This window comes from Bactrocera neohumeralis, chromosome 3, assembly GCF_024586455.1.
Source record: "Bactrocera neohumeralis isolate Rockhampton chromosome 3, APGP_CSIRO_Bneo_wtdbg2-racon-allhic-juicebox.fasta_v2, whole genome shotgun sequence".
NCBI lineage: Eukaryota > Metazoa > Arthropoda > Insecta > Diptera > Tephritidae > Bactrocera > Bactrocera neohumeralis.
The window spans coordinates 14,901,109-14,917,245 of NC_065920.1; the positions used below are offsets into that span (position 1 = coordinate 14,901,109).

At 34.9% G+C, this 16,137-nt stretch overlaps 1 protein-coding gene across 2 annotated transcripts in view; it reads right to left on the bottom strand.

Annotated features, from left to right (window-relative positions):
• LOC126753105 (ras-GEF domain-containing family member 1B) overlaps positions 1-16,137 on the bottom strand; it is a 244,149-nt gene that overhangs the window by 150,126 nt on the left and 77,886 nt on the right. The window contains exons 3-4 of one of the 2 annotated variants that reach the window (XM_050464257.1): positions 3,387-3,521; positions 522-635 (exon numbers count right to left, since the gene is read on the bottom strand). In XM_050464257.1, coding sequence (XP_050320214.1) covers positions 522-635; positions 3,387-3,521 — 249 coding nt within the window. The remainder of the gene's footprint in view (positions 1-521; positions 636-3,386; positions 3,522-16,137) is intronic. The other variant, XM_050464258.1, reaches the window with a different exon arrangement.

Here is a 16,137-nt window from a genome sequence, read left to right on the forward strand (position 1 = left end):
CAATATTTTTGGAAATTGTGGCGATGACTTACATACATATACATATATCTCCATAAAATTTCATGATACCATGATGAACAAATGAGTTTCCATAGAAGGATATGATTTAAGAGGTCAGTTGTATATATGATATATGCTAGAGTAAAACGATCTGAACAATTTTTCCAAGATTTTAGCGTTGAGTTGGATAATAATACCATAGCTTTTTAAACAAACTATTTTCCATATCCTTCAGTGTGCGTGGGGGCTATTCAATATTCCCTTTCCAGGGTGTAAAAAGTTGCCTATACGAGTACATATGTAAACTGCAACCCGTTTGTCTAAATATGATTTCAATAATTATTAAATTTCAAATCAGTGGCAACTTTTTATATATGTATGAAATAGGGAATTTTTCATGTATAGGGTATCGTACAAGTATATGTAACCACACATATCTATCTACTAAATAGTGAACTGTAATTTACTCTCCCCCTGCGTGGATGTGTTTGTATGCATTGGCAATATTTCAAATATCTTACCTTATCGAAATCTATGCGATTTTTTGGCACTAGCACTTCTATCAGTGAGTCTAGGGGTCCAGAAACTATTCTACCATTTATATACATAATACCACCGGATCCCAATACGGAGCTCTGTAAGTAAAGAAAATTTTAAAATTATTTTATTGCATACAATAAACTACGAAATTCATTAAAATGTTCATTAAAAGGTATCGCAACAACAAAATGAATTTGTGATATATGTATGTATTTTATTCGTATTATCTTGGCACTGAACTTCAATATATCTAAACGCTAGTTATTCAAAATATCAGTAAATTTTGTGTTTCTTTTGAGCTTTAATTCGATCGATGAAGTTTTAAACTGTATTTGATATCGATAAATACGTGCAATTGAGAGATCTTCGAAATGCATTCCGATTGAACAGGAAGCACGCTAATGCATATACATATAATTGTATAGCTGGGAAAGCGATTTAGGTTTCAACTTTATAATTACAGGGACTATATTTTATATAAAGATACTACATTTTGAACTCAATACTAACATATTACTTAGCTTAGTAACAAGCTACATTACTGTTATAACTTAGCTTTTGTATGAATGAAGCTAAATCCAGATCTGGTCGGGCTAGTTACCCTATTATACCCTATATAAAAATATAAATAAAAAATGTTTGCGAAATATTTTTCGATTGTATAAAAATAAAAAAAAAACTTGGGTAATTATTGCTCAATACTTTTGAATAAAAATCTAAAAAATAGTTAATTGTGTAATTTTAATAAAAAAATAAAATATTTCGCAATAAATATTTTTCGATTGTATAAAAACCTATAAATATTATTGTGAAATATTTTTCGATGAAATGAAAATATATAAAAGAATTATTGTACAATATTGATCGATGGTATTAAAATCCATAAAAAACTTGGGTAAACAAAATTATTGTGTAAAACATTTGGTTGTGCAATTTTCTCTTATTGAATAAAAATCTATAAAAAAATTATTTTGCAATACCTTTCTCTAGTAAAAATAACCAAAAAAATAAATTATTGTGCAATATTTTTGGGTAATATAAAAGTCTGAGTCACAATTAATGGGTTATAATTTTCGATAGTATAAAATTTTAGCAAAATTTTATTGAGCATTATTTTTAATTCGATAAAAATATAACTGTGCAATATATTTTTTTATTATAAAGTTTATACAAAAAAAAATATTGTGTAATACTTGACGCATGTATTAAAATTTATTTCGCTAGTAAAATATTCAAGCAAAAAAATATTTTAGGCATATTTCCGTTAGTATAAAAATTTAAAGAAGTAAAAATCGACAGAATAACTTTTAGAATAACTTTTGATTGTATTACAATCTATAAAAAGAAACTTGGGTGAACAAAATTATTGTGCAATATTTTTTGAATGTAGTAAAATCTAAAAATATTGTGCAATATTTTTCGCTAGTAAAAATTCAAAGCTAAATTATTTTACACTTATTTCCAGTATAAAAAATTAAACATATAAAAATCTAAATTTTTTTTTGCAATATTTTTGGTAATACAAAAATCTAAAGAAAAAGCCATTGTGCAATATTTTTCGATTGTATAAAAAATATAAAGAAATTATGTTCAATATAAGAACAAAAAATTATTATACAATATAATATATTTAGCTGTTGAAATAGCGGAGCAAAATTTTATTGCGCAATATTTACCGCTAGTAATCAATAGCCAAAAATTATTGCGCTATATTTTTCAGTATTATTTATATATGTAATACCCGTATGTAATACATACATACATTTTACAATTTTCAACTTTCCGACAAAACACTTCCCAACGAAATTGCTAAACTTTCGTTTTTTGTGATTATTCTAAAATTATTCCTATACCACGTGCGTATGTTATTAAGTTGTTAGTGCATCCGCTTGTATTAGACGGTAATTACAGTTAATGCATTAACGTTGAGATTTAATTAAGTTTTGTTAAATGCGCTCGTAAAATATTTAAATTTAATTATGTAAATTTGCTGGAAATCCATTTCCCTGCGCTGAGTTTGGGCAATTACACTCCTCTCTGAAATATTGCATTAATATGAATTTTTAATGTTTATTTCCGCTTCATAATATGTTGCATGCAATATAGCAAACATTTGGCTAACACCACTGCTATGCGGTATCAGTTTAAGTGCCAATTAAACGTTAGCAGTTTGCGCTCACTGGCTTACCACTAAAATATGGTTGCAACTACAAATAGAAAATTGTAAAATTTCGCACAAATATTGCGGCTTACAACATATTGCTTGCGGTGCAAATGTTTATTTAAAAAAAAAAAGAAAAACAATTTTAATTACACGGAAAGCGTAACTGTTTTTATTTGATATGGGGCAAACAGTTTTGAACAGAAATTAACTGGCCGTTTTTCACATAAATTAAATAATTTTTTTTTAGCTAAATTTTATTGGTTTTTAATAAATATATTTATTTGAGATTATTTTCTTTCAACTTGAATGCATCATTTTATATTTTCACGTTTTTTCAAATGCAATTCGCACATTGTGTGCTTAAATATTTCACAAAAATATTCAAATATTTAATCGCCTAAATTGCAAAGTTTCCTCTCACTGACGCAGCGCTAAGTATCGCCCCATGCGAATCGAACATTTATGCGTGCCAAGTGTAGTTAAATGACATTTATTGATTGAGTTGGAAATCAAGTCAGAATTTAACGTCAAATCTCCGCTGAGATTACCAGCGAGCAAATGTTTAATGCAAAATCTAATTTGCACCAATTTAAATATTTAAATAAATAAAACGCCCGGATGCGCATATGCGTATGTGTGTGTGTGTGTATTGGTATGCGTAAATATTCAGCTATACAATCACCTCGTAATTGATGTCCGTATTGGCTCGTTTGTAAGAGTTTTTCGGTATGTCATATTGTACACTGTCAGCATCCATATTGGCGCTGCCGACGCCATAACCGGTGAATGTGTTTTTTGTTGATTTTGCCAATGAAACCTGCAAAATAAATTGATTGTTTGTAAATTTAGATTGTGTGAAATTAATACAGAAATAAATTTGGTTTAGTCGCAATTGAAATCGAACATTTACGATTGTAAATATTGTAATATTTATGTTTTAATGCATATCAAAATTACATGTCATAATCAACAATATAGGGTGTTTTTAGTTGGTTAGAATTTGCTGGAAGGCAGGAGATTGCTGTCAGAATGAACAGCTTTTTTGACACTGATATTGAGTATTATTTGACGGATTTAAAACTCGGTTTGATAAATAAGCGAGATTGTTGTTTTTGTGGTGATTAAGAAATTAAGAAAACGTTACTATAAAACATAAAAACTTCATAAAAAACTAGTGTGCATGTTTTCGTTTGTATAAAAATGTTCATATGTGAAGAAAATTATTACGCAATATTTTTTGATAATAAATATATTTACAAATCTAAACAAAAAATATTGTGCAATATTTTTCCATTGTATACAAATCTATCAAAAAAAGTTATTGTGCAAGAAAAAATTATTGTACAATATATTTTGTATAAAAATTTAGAATTGTGATATAAATTAGACAGTTTAAAAATTCGGTTTGGTGAATAAGCGAGATTGTTGTTTTTGTGGTGAAAACTTTACTCCTATTGGTCAGTTTTACCGGTAAAATATTCGCGATTTCTAGGTTCTCTACAACAATCTCAAATCACTAACAAGCTTGTAGGGTGGCACTTATGTATGCAGGTCATGAGCTGGATTGTTTTCAAATAATCTGTTTGAGTTATCTTGGATAGGTTATTAGGTGCGTTTTATAAACTTAATATAAGGTCTATGCCCAATTATCAGAACATTTAAGGCTACACAACTCTACTGTAGCTATCGTTATCGGGCAAGCAGCCATCTCAAAATTAATGAGTCTGGTTATTTTGGACTTCTTGATTTATTCTTTAGCTGAAAACAACTATTGTGCAACATTTTTTGATAATATAATAATATAATTATAATATAAAAATAAAAAAGTTATTGTGCAATATTTTTTCGGTAGAATAAAAGTCTAAATCTAAAACCATAGAAGAATTTATTGAGCACAGTTTTCGTTTGTATAAAGATTTAGAATTGGTGAATAGAATTATTGCGCAATATTTTATGATAATATATATATATGTACAAATTTAAACAAAAAATTATTTTGCATTAATTTTCGTTAGTAAAAAATCTAATTTCAAAAATATTGTGCCAAATTTTAAATCTATCAAAAGAGTTAATCTGTAAATACTTATCGGCAGTATTTCAATCTAAACCAAAAATTATTGTGCAATATTTTTTGTAATATAAATTTTGACGTATTTAAAATTCGATTTGATAAAAAGGTGAAGTTGTTGTTCTTGTAGTGATTAATAAATTAGGAAAATCTTGCTTTTCATGAGAGCTGTACTGGTAACGCATTCGCGACTTCTTGGTTCTCTACAGCCAACCCAAAAAAGGAGCCTGTAAGATAGCAGCTTAGGTCATGAGGCTGTGCCAAGTAGAAAAGCTTTTCAGTAAATTACTATAAAGGCCAAAACTTATTAGACTAAAATGGTAAAGTAAATTACTTTTCCTTGTTTGATTTGAAATAAGCACCCTTTACATGTCAGACATCACATATTTTACAATTATGAAAAAGAATTATGAAAACTTTACATATTATAAAATATTGATCAAATTGAGCGAGTGGTGTTAAATAAATAAACGTGCATTTTTTCAATATTACATAGCACTATTATGTAAGCAAAAAATTTATATACAATATTGTAAATTTTAGGAATGTTTTGATATGAAGCAAAACGTACAAATACCTACATATGTATGTATATATTTTTACACATTCTTTAGCGGCCCTTCTCTCTTTTCGGGCTTTATAAAAAGAAAAACTCACAACATTTTTATGTACAGGACATATGTATATGTACTATGTTGTGGAATATTTTTTGCAATATAAAAATTTATAATAAAATTATTGTGCATTATACTTTTCAATATTTTTCTCTAGTAGAAAATATGAGCAAAATTTTATGGTTGAAAATTTTTCGGTAGTACAAAAATCAAAATAAAATATATTTTGCAATATTTTTGCGGTACTATGTAAACATAAAAAATATTATTGCGAAACATTTTTCTTTAGTAAAAAATCTAAGCATAATTTTACAGTGCAATTTTTTTTCGATTGTGTAAAAATGTATAACAGGACAGATAACGGTGGAAATAAATCGAAGTAAAAAATTATTTTGCAATATCGAGAAATATTATATATGTAAATAAATTTATAACATTTATTATTGTGCGATACCGTGGAAATAAAATCTTAACAAAAGATTATTGTGCACTATCTCCTCCTAAATGTTTGGGTATTTTTGGCCGTTCTAGTACTAAAAAAAACAAAAAATATTTAATTCAAAAGAATCTTGAAAGCTTTCGTAACATATATATTCATTTAATCTGAGAAATAATTTTTCCTTTGATTTTAATTAAATAATGCCTGGAAGCAGTAGCTTGTGCCCATCCAAAGGCTACATGTATAGTTTAGCGAAAATACAAAAGGGTAAAAACCTGAAAAGTGAGTGTTAGGGGAGAGAGAGCTGTCAACATTTCAATGCTTTTTGCCTATATACAGCAGAAAAACCGAAATTGAATAACAATAAATTAGTAATTGCAACCACGGATATACAATTGTTGAATGTATTTAACACTTTTTTAGACGCTTAATACAATATATTTATCTAGAGAGCGAACTCGATTCTATGCCTTTTTTCCATCCAACTATCAAACCAAAAACTGCAAATTCGACAAATTTCGGCACGAAGCATTTTATCTTGTATTAAAATCGAGTGTGAGCTGTTTTGCATAGAGATTTATGGCGGTAATATTTATAAAAAAAATATAATTATATAAAGGAATATTTTCGTGTAGGTATTTCCGATAAAATATTACCACAGCCTGGAAAAAAACGACAAGTTTTATTCAATTGGAAGTATAAAAGCCCGGAGGCGCATCACGCTTTAGTAAGGGGAACGCGTCTTCGGCATGCTGACAGAGTTAAGTACCCAAGCCTCATCGTAAACAATAAGCTGTCGCGGAAACCCAACATCGACGAAAGAGCAAGGAAGGTATCAGTTGCACTGTATGGTGGTGCCATTGGCAAATGGTGGGGACTCTCACCAAAAGTAGAGGCTCGAATGTTCAAAGGGATGCACTCATATGTATTTTTGGTGCTTTTTTAACCACACCAACTACTGGGTAAAAACCTGCTGTTTATAGCACCAGTGGATTTAGCCGCAAGGTGTATGGCCGCGAAAGGTGCGCTCAGACTCAGACAATCTGGGTAAGATGATTGTGAGCCTGAGCACTGTGTTTCGATTTCCAAAATGCTTGGATTTTCAGGTTGCCAAGCCTAGTCCTTGTTGTCGTTTCTCTGCTTACATACCTTCGAGGGAGGCATGTGAGAGAAGGACTCGTTCGTGAAGTGAGGCGGTCAGCTCTTTCACGGATGAATTAAATGCTGCGGGGTGGGATGGTAGAGCAGTACACTGCTAGGAAGTTTCCATTAGCCTCCAGTTTAGGCATCTTTACTACTGCGTCGTCTTCCAAGTGGAGGTGGCTGCCATAAAAATACCAGCGAATATACTGCTCCCATGCGCAGCGTCTTTCAGACTGTGTTGACTATCCACTCCGACTGTGCGCTCAAGACTAGTGAAGGAATATCTAGACTCCTTATCTCGAGTATCGAACCGTAATAGAGTATCGATTAGAGTTGTTTTGCCTGGCCATTTCGTGTTGCATATGACTATAAGGCTGTTCAGCTTGCTAGCACAGGTATTTCACTCTGAATATTTGCGAAATGAGAACCGGTAGGAGGTCCGTTGGCTTCTTGTGGCTTACTACTGGACTGTTGGACTTCAGGCCATCGCAGCAAGTGTGGATCAACTAGCAGCAGCTGTGCAGTCGAAAGGTTCTTCTAGTCTACAATAAATCGGAAGAGGTTTATGAAGTTTTACGTTCTCAGAAAGTCCACCTTTTAATGATTGTTCCAACTGGCCACTGTCCGCTCGGAATTCATCCGATTGAACTTGGAACTGTTTGGAAGAAGATACTTTTAGACATCCAGGTGAAATAGGGAAAATATAAATAAAATACCTAAGCAGAATTGTGTTAAGTTCAGGGCGGTTTGCTGATAGCTAATATATTGTCTGGCTTCACTATGGACTGAATATCAGGGGAGGGAGTGCTATTCTCCCTCTAAGTTGAGGGATCGACCTTTTAACCTAACCTCTCCTAGTGTGGTTTAGTACTAAATGAGCAAAATCAAGCTATACCTTGTTTCATTAGTACGCTCAAATATAAAGAAACGACTTCAAATTCTAGGATCTTCCTCTAATAAAATGTATTACAAATTTAAAAATTCCCCGTTTTTGTGATATGCGAAAGCTATAAAACCCCTTACTTTAATATTTACTTACTTACTTTCTTTTAAGTTCGGGATTAGTTTAGTTACCGAATCACAGTGAAATTCCAGCATTTCCAAACTATGTAATCAGCGCATGCAAAAATGTAGTGAGCCGTACAAAATATTTCCGAAAATATTCAATATATTTTTTCTATAAATTAAGCATAGATTTCACGGCATGTACGTGCAAAGTGCTGCCACGGCAACTAGCGGGGAGGGAAGCAACTATTTGTGCGCCCAAAAAGCGCGCCAGAGCGAATTGTTTCGGCGGAAGTCAATAAAAGCGGCAAAGTCACGTTCGAATGGCGTGCATGAAAACTAAAATATAATTTGCATGACAGGCTTAGAATGTAACACAACGCAGATGGGAAGCATAGCAGCACTCACACACAAACACCACATATATTGTTTTGGAAATTCGCTGTGTTTCTGATTTTGTTTTAGTTGCTGCTTGTCTGCGCTAGGCGAGTAACTAAATTAAGCGCTGGTTGATGTGCGACGTCGAGCAGAAGTCAGAAATGAGTTGTAGGTATGTGGGTGTGTGCACCTTACAAATGGCTGACAAATTGATCGAGCGCATATGTGTGTGTATGTGCATATTTTGCATGACAGCCAGTGCTGCTGTTGTACGAAGGATAGCAGAGTTCCGTCAGTGAACGGTGTGAGCGCGTGTGTTTGGCCTTGAGTGTATGTGCGAGTGTAGGTGTGCCCTGGCGTGTCACGAATAATTTACAGCATTGAGACAAATGTCTGCTATTTCTCAAAATTGTTATGGCGGAAGCAGCAAGCAAAGAAACAAAAACTACTTAAACACTTCTTCCACATACTGCAACACATACACGGCTGTATGTGTGTGTACCTGAGCGCGCATAGCAGGAAAAAGCATGCGAGACATGAAAGGCAACAACAGGCAGGCAGGCAAGCTTGGCAATAAGATAACAAAATACAGGCGATATAAGCACAGCTAACTGGGAGCAGTTCATGAGCAACATATTCAAGGCAGACAGACATATAAGACACATATGTATATATCAGAAATAGTTCTGCAATCAGTGTTGAGTTGTTGTTGTTGTTGTGTATGTGTGGATGATGCACGTCGAACCATGTGACAGGAATATCGTTGGCTGAAGTCATAGCACACACACAGCTACAAATGCCTGCGAGTCGATGTGCTAAAGGAAACAAATTTACTCATGAGCTCTCTCACACACAGCCACACATACTCACACATACAAGTGCCTCACTTGTCACTGCAAAATTGCATTTGCTTTGTTTCGTTTTCGTCTAAAACAGCGACGCTTGTGTCTGCATATCAAGCTTGCCAACGTGCCGCTGCCACATATAGAGCAGACACTGCGTATGAGTGACATTTTACCCACATGCAGGGGCATACCAGCACCAGCGCATTGGCGAATATGTCAAAATTTTTGTGTGTTTTTGTGCGTGTGCGCGCTCTTTTCTGACACTTTGACAAATTGAAATTAATGGTAATCATGCAATGAATAAAATAAATTTGCTCCACAAATACGCACACACACACAAACAAATACAAAGCTGATTCGCCTGTCAGAAGTGCTCTCCATATACAAGCGTACGGGGGTAGCTACACCACCGGAGCTAATTTTTTGCGCGCAGCTGTCCGCTTATGCCGCTACTTTGTCAATTCACTCGCCGAACTAATACTCGGGATTTGCGTTCTTGTCTGCCAGCGCTTGTAGGCAAATGGTTTTTAAAGGCGCTGCGCATGGTATGTGCATAGTGTAACTGTCAAGCAGTGAATCAAGCGCAAATGATACAGATAAATGTTAACCCAGTGGATTTGCGTTATTCCAGTTCCTTGAGCCTTGACTATTTATTCATTTTTATTTTTTTGCTTGTCTCAACCTGCCATGACATTTGACGAATATCTGTGTTCATTTTTCATGCGAGTGCTAGATTTATACACACACATGTGACCTGGCAGTATTATACTTGTATACCAAGAAAATATGTTAACTTTGGAGGCACTAAAGCTATAATAACCTTCACAAAAACAAAATATTCCTTAGATGAACTTTTTTTTATCGCTTAGTTTGTATGGCAGCTATATGCTATAGCACTTCGATCCGAACAATTTCTTCGGAGATCACACTCTTACGTTAAACAATAACACATAAAAAATTGCATGAAGGTATGTCGTTAGTTAAAAAATTTTTCCATACATGCACTTGATTCCGGTTCTTTAGTTTGTGTTGTAGCTATATACTATATTGCTCCGATCTGAACAATTTCTTCGAAGATTACATCATAGTCTTGGGTTATATTCCATACAAAATTTTTTAAAGATATCTCGTTAAATGAAAAAGTTTTCTCTACAAGCACTTGATTCCAATCGTTCAGTTTAGCGCAAAATTTTGTTTTACTTTCTAAGAGGTTAATAAGTTTATATATTTTGGGATACTTGTAAGTCACCTCTTTGTTCACATTTCAGGAGGTCAATGGTGTTTTTGTCTGCAGTTGGTCAAGGTCAATGAATTTACGTTTTATGAGGTCAATAACCCTTTTGTTTACATTTAGCCAAGTTCACAACATTGGTTTACATTTAGTCAAGTCAACAACCTTTGTTTACATTTTGTAGGATCAATGACCCCGTTGTTTGTAAGGTCATTGACTATTTTGTTTACATTTCGTTTGGGAGCACAATGATAGATTTTTTTACATTTACAACCTTTTAGTAAAACTTTTTATTTGATGAGATATATTCACAACATTTGACATGGGTTATTGTCTAAGGAAATAACGCAATGGTCGAAGATATGGTTTTGATTCAAATCTCATCACAGCGCAACATTGGCAGGCAGCTTCCTGAGGTCACTTCATGACTTTTAAATCACATCACGTCAAGGCGTCTGATTTTTATAGAGCCAGCTAGCTACCTAATTCCATTTAGGTAGTGTTGATAATGGACAGGCCAAAAAGCTTCTCCCACTAGGCTGAAGGCAACTTAATAATGTTGTAGAGCATTTACCCCTAAGATCGCACCTTGGGAAAATTGGAAAAGATGATTCCGCGGGTGATGCGACGCTGGACCATTAACTACGCGGATGCCCAGTCTTCAGCCGGATGAGACGAGATATATTCCACAATATCCAATGCTCCAACTTAAGACACATTGAGCAGCTTAAGTGGAAAAAATTAAGTTTTTTTTATCAAATCCAAAGAATTGTTGCATAGGTATTAATTTGGTTACTACTTGGGAGCACAATGATGACCTAAATGACACTCCTGCCCCTCCCTTTAATATCAAACAACCATTTTCATAAAACCACTACCTTTAATTTATCTCTAGGACACTCTACTCTGAAATAAAGACTATAACTAGTTTTGTGCTTGCATACTCAATTTGGAAGAGAGTTGGCCATTATTACTGAGAGAAAAAAGCAAAATTTTCGAACTATTTAATTAAACAATTTGAAATGAAAATCGCTGCCAATAAAACCACTCATTGACCATGTACAATCAAAATGTTCGAAAATGGCGAAAATCAAAAACTGCATTGATTCCATTTAATTGTTCGGCAGTGTATGCCCACAAAGAGTGGAAATAATTGACAACAGTTCGGTATAAAACTACAAAACCGCCCGAAGCGTACACGCAATTCACTCAAATTAAACCACCCGCACAATCAAGGCAATCGGCAAGTCATTGGACATGCAGAAAAAAATGAGAGAAGTTAACTAATTGCAGCCAGCAACAATTCAAACAAACCACTCATGCAATTAAGAGCGCCAATTTTTTTCCACTACCTGATTTCCACTCACCCTCACGCTGAAAGAGTTCGGCGACAGCTCGATGCGCCACCAATTCTTTTATGTTAGGAAAGGTCTCATTGCTATTGTTCTTGTGCGCCTCAAATGAAATGAAAGGCGAATGAAAATTACAGATGAAAATCAACAGCGCCAATTAATGTGCGACAACCTCCTGCCATCTTATGCCTATATACAAACCGACTTCGCGTTTGTCTTGCTCTTTCGCCAAAGTTGTAAGTGCAATGAGCAAGAAAATCGTGGGCTGAGAAACAAAATGAAAAAAAACGCGACGGCAAAATCAACACGTAACCACTTAAGAGTCAATTACTCATTGATATGCATGAAGTGGTTTTAATTTGAGTATTTGTCGACGTTGCGCTTTTTGACGTTTCTCCCGGCATTCTGAATTCATTTTCTTAGTAGGAGGGAGAGGGCATAATATGCGGTTTGCGGTTAAGGCTACACAATTAGGTGGGTTGTGCGCGAAAATGAGCTTGCTTGCTCATTTCCTTTTGATATTGAATATTTAGCATGAAAAAAATATTATTTGTTATGAATACCATGACATTGATTCTTTTTAATCTAAAAGCATGAAGTGAATTTTTGTATTGAATTTTTGTTGTGTTTGTTCTCATAGATACTGAGTACAAGGTTGTTGTCATAATACAAATTCTTCACATTCTTTCAAGCCATTGCTGAAGGGTTTCATTTATAATGTTTTCTTCTTCTTATTCTTCACCAGCATAGACACCGCTTACGCGATTCCAAGTTAACAATAGCGCGCCAGTCCTTTCTTCTTTTCGCAACGTGGCGCTAATTGCAGATTCCAAGCGAAGTTAGGTCCTTCTCCATCTGGTCATTTCAACGGAGTGGAGGTCTTCCTCTTCCTCTGCTTCCCCCGGCTGGTACTGACCCAATTCTGGAGAACGTCTTGGAATCGACATATTGCGGTCTTCGGCAACACTTGTCTGCGTGGCAGCAGTATTTTCATTACTTTGAGCGGTTCTTTGTTTTATTGGAACTAGAACATTTTGTAAAGCTGGACAATTATTACGACTATAATGGCAAAAGCGCCATTAAAATTGTAAATTTAATGCCTCGAACGCATTTATTTTTGATCCATTCGTTGTATGGGAGTGGGCAGTGCTATAATCCAATTTCTTCCGGTTTAAAACTGTCGAAGAACAGTGCATTAAAACTTTTAGAGGGCGAGAAAACGCCCCGATTAATTGAGCTTTGTGGGCGTGGCGTCTTACACTTAGAGCTTATTCTTGATAGAAAGCCAAATATTTAGGACAAAGTTGAAAGGCATCGTTTGTCTTATATTGCCGCAGAAGAGGTGTGGGGAAAAGATAAAGACTCACACAAAGGATGGAGTTTTGACTCTACGAAGCCACAGTTAAGCCAATATTGTTATATGTTGAATTCGTTTGGTGGAGGGTGTTCAAAAAATTCACGCTAGCTAACAAGCTTAGGCGTTTTCCAAGAGCGGCTATCATCAGTATTTGCAGTGCACTACTGACTATGTTATACCACCAAATGGTAGCACCCGTGGGCATTGCCGGCAGGTGTGCAGCTACGACGGTATTCTCCTTTCACTCAACTGCATTCCTTAAAACCAAGACCACTGCGTCGCAGAGGCCACTACAGCTTTATCTCTGCTCACATACCGACGAGGGACATTTGAATGGGGAGGAGTCGCTGCACTGAGTTTGTTCAAAAATGGGTCGCGGATTGGCGGGAACATTGGAGGGCTAGTTTTCTGTAAGGAATTTTCCGTTGTCTCTCTACCTTCAGATTACCGGACCACTGAAGTCTTTGTCAGGCTGAAGTGGCTGCTATTAAGCAGGCGTTAGGCGTATCGCTAAGAAGTGCAGCCTCTTTCATTCACTCCAACAACAGAGTGGCAATATCAGTGATATGTTTGACAACTGTGTGCTCAAAGGTAGACAAGAATTGGTTGTCTTCACTAGAAATAACAGCCAGCTACTTCGTCATTAGATTCGTTAGGCCGGGTCGTATTAGAATCGATGGAAACTGCGAAGCCGATGGGTTAGAGAGGGTACACATGCACTGATAATATCGGAATGAGATCGATTTGGACCTCCACTGGTGTTTTACTTTCCAGCAGGCGCTGGTCGATGACCGGATCCGTCCGACTGACAGATCCGTTTGACCTAGAGTGTATTGCAGGACATCATCTGAGTCCTTAGCAAATATCATCTTAATGCAATAGTAGTCGTTCTTACTGAACATTGTCTAATAAAAACTCATGCTCAGGCAAGGAAAAACTCTTAACGGACGCTAGTTTCTAAACTTGTATTGAAGAGAGTGAGATGGAAACATTCAGCTACTTTCTTCTTCACTGTCTAGCCTATGCAATACTAAGGATAAAATATCTCGGCAGTCTTACCTTTGGCGAACCAGGAGGCATTGGCAAATTTGTTAAAGACTCAAAGGGCTCTGTAAATTCGTAAGGATTTTATGGTCTCTAGTATAGAAGTTAGGTATCAGTAGAATATAGAATCTTAGGTATCACAACGGGTCGATGTCCAAATGAAATCGCTGTTTGAATTGACCTTTTTTAGTCATGCTTAGAAGTATCGCCTTACGTAAATACAGTTTTATCTGCGTTTTGAGTAATTGAGTATATACAAAACCAGCTAATCCTCTACTTTTAATCGATTGAGTACGAACAAAGCAAAAAAACACGAAATCACAACCGAATAGTTTAGCATGTTTTGTTTAATGCTTCACTTATTTAGCAGACATTAGCCCTGATATTTGAATTACATGCATTATATATGAGCTGCAATACAATAGTGCATTTGCGGGGTATATACTGGCAGAGCATTTTATCATACAGGGTGCGACAAAAATAACGAAAAATTGAGTTGAGGTTAAAATGAGACTTCAATGAAAAGGAAAAGTAGAAATTTAATATTTGTTGGATGAAAAAGTGGGTGCTAGAGGGATGTCTGAAAGATATTTCCTGTACTTTGAAGGAGTAATTTTCTTACTTTTATTTAACATATGATAATTATAAGCTTGTTTCGAAGAATTGCGTTGATTTTTAATACATATGTTTAGTTTTTTTAAACTTTGTACTTAAATTTAATTTTCTATACAGAGCTCTTTCAAACTAAGCCACAGCTACATTATTATACATTTAAAAATTTAAAATATTAATTTCGATTTTGCAACAAATTAATTTTCAAATTGAAACATGCAACATTTGAATTCAATCGGGTACCATGATATGCACAAACAACTTTTTCGAATATTTTTAAATTGTCTTTTATACGGTTTCGAAACTAAAGTTGTTGACATTCAACTTATTTGGGTCACTCTGTGTTTGTGTTTGTGTAGATTTTAGCTGCTAATGGCTGCCAAATTAGTGCTTTAATGGCTTCAGCAGTGCGCTGTAGCAACTAGTACAGTTTTATTGACATAACCCAAATTGTATTGCAAGTAGTATTTGCATTAACGGTACAACAGTTACTGCCGCAAGTTCGTATTTGACTTTTGTTATAGCACAACTGCACAAAAGCGGTTGTATATAAGGCACTTTCACCAGTTCCATGTAAATGTAGCTGGACAAATACATAAAGAAATATATACGCATAGGTATATGCATGTGGGGCAGGTGAAAATTTTTCAGTCAAGGCTTCCCTTGCTTTGCTTGTTCGCCTTGTTTGAAGTTTGTTTATATATGACAGCCTCATTTTTGAGAATTTAGTGTAATTTAGGCTTATACGATGAGTTGGACAGATAAATTTATATACAAGAACAATAATTTTAAGTTGACAGAAGCTATAATACCCTTAATAAAATAGAGAAAAAAGTCTATAAAAGAATGGGGATTCAGTATGTAGGACAGCTACATATATTCAACAATGCTCCGATCTGATCAATTTGGTGTAATATTATAACGTTGCCTTAGGCAATAACCCATTTCTTTTATTATAGATACCAAATAAGGTAGTTTTCCATACAAGGACTTGATTTTGACCGATCATCCGATCATCACAATTCCTTTGGAGATTGTACCATTACTTTGAGCAATAATTCCCACGAAATATCGTGAAGATATGGAGCTTTCCACACATCACTTGATTCCGATCGCACTGTTTGTACGGCAGCTATATGCTAAAGAGGTCGGCAAAAATTCCTCTTAGTTGTATCCTTCGCGCGGGTGTTGACTTGGCAATGGGTGTCGCAGCTTACAATGTCATGATCTCATGCTGGCTTCTGTCAGAGCCGTAATAATGCAGGCATGTGGCTCCTAGCGAAGGCTGACGTATTTTCCCAGCTTTCCCTTGGATGTTGGACTGCTTTGTATGCATCCTTAGAAA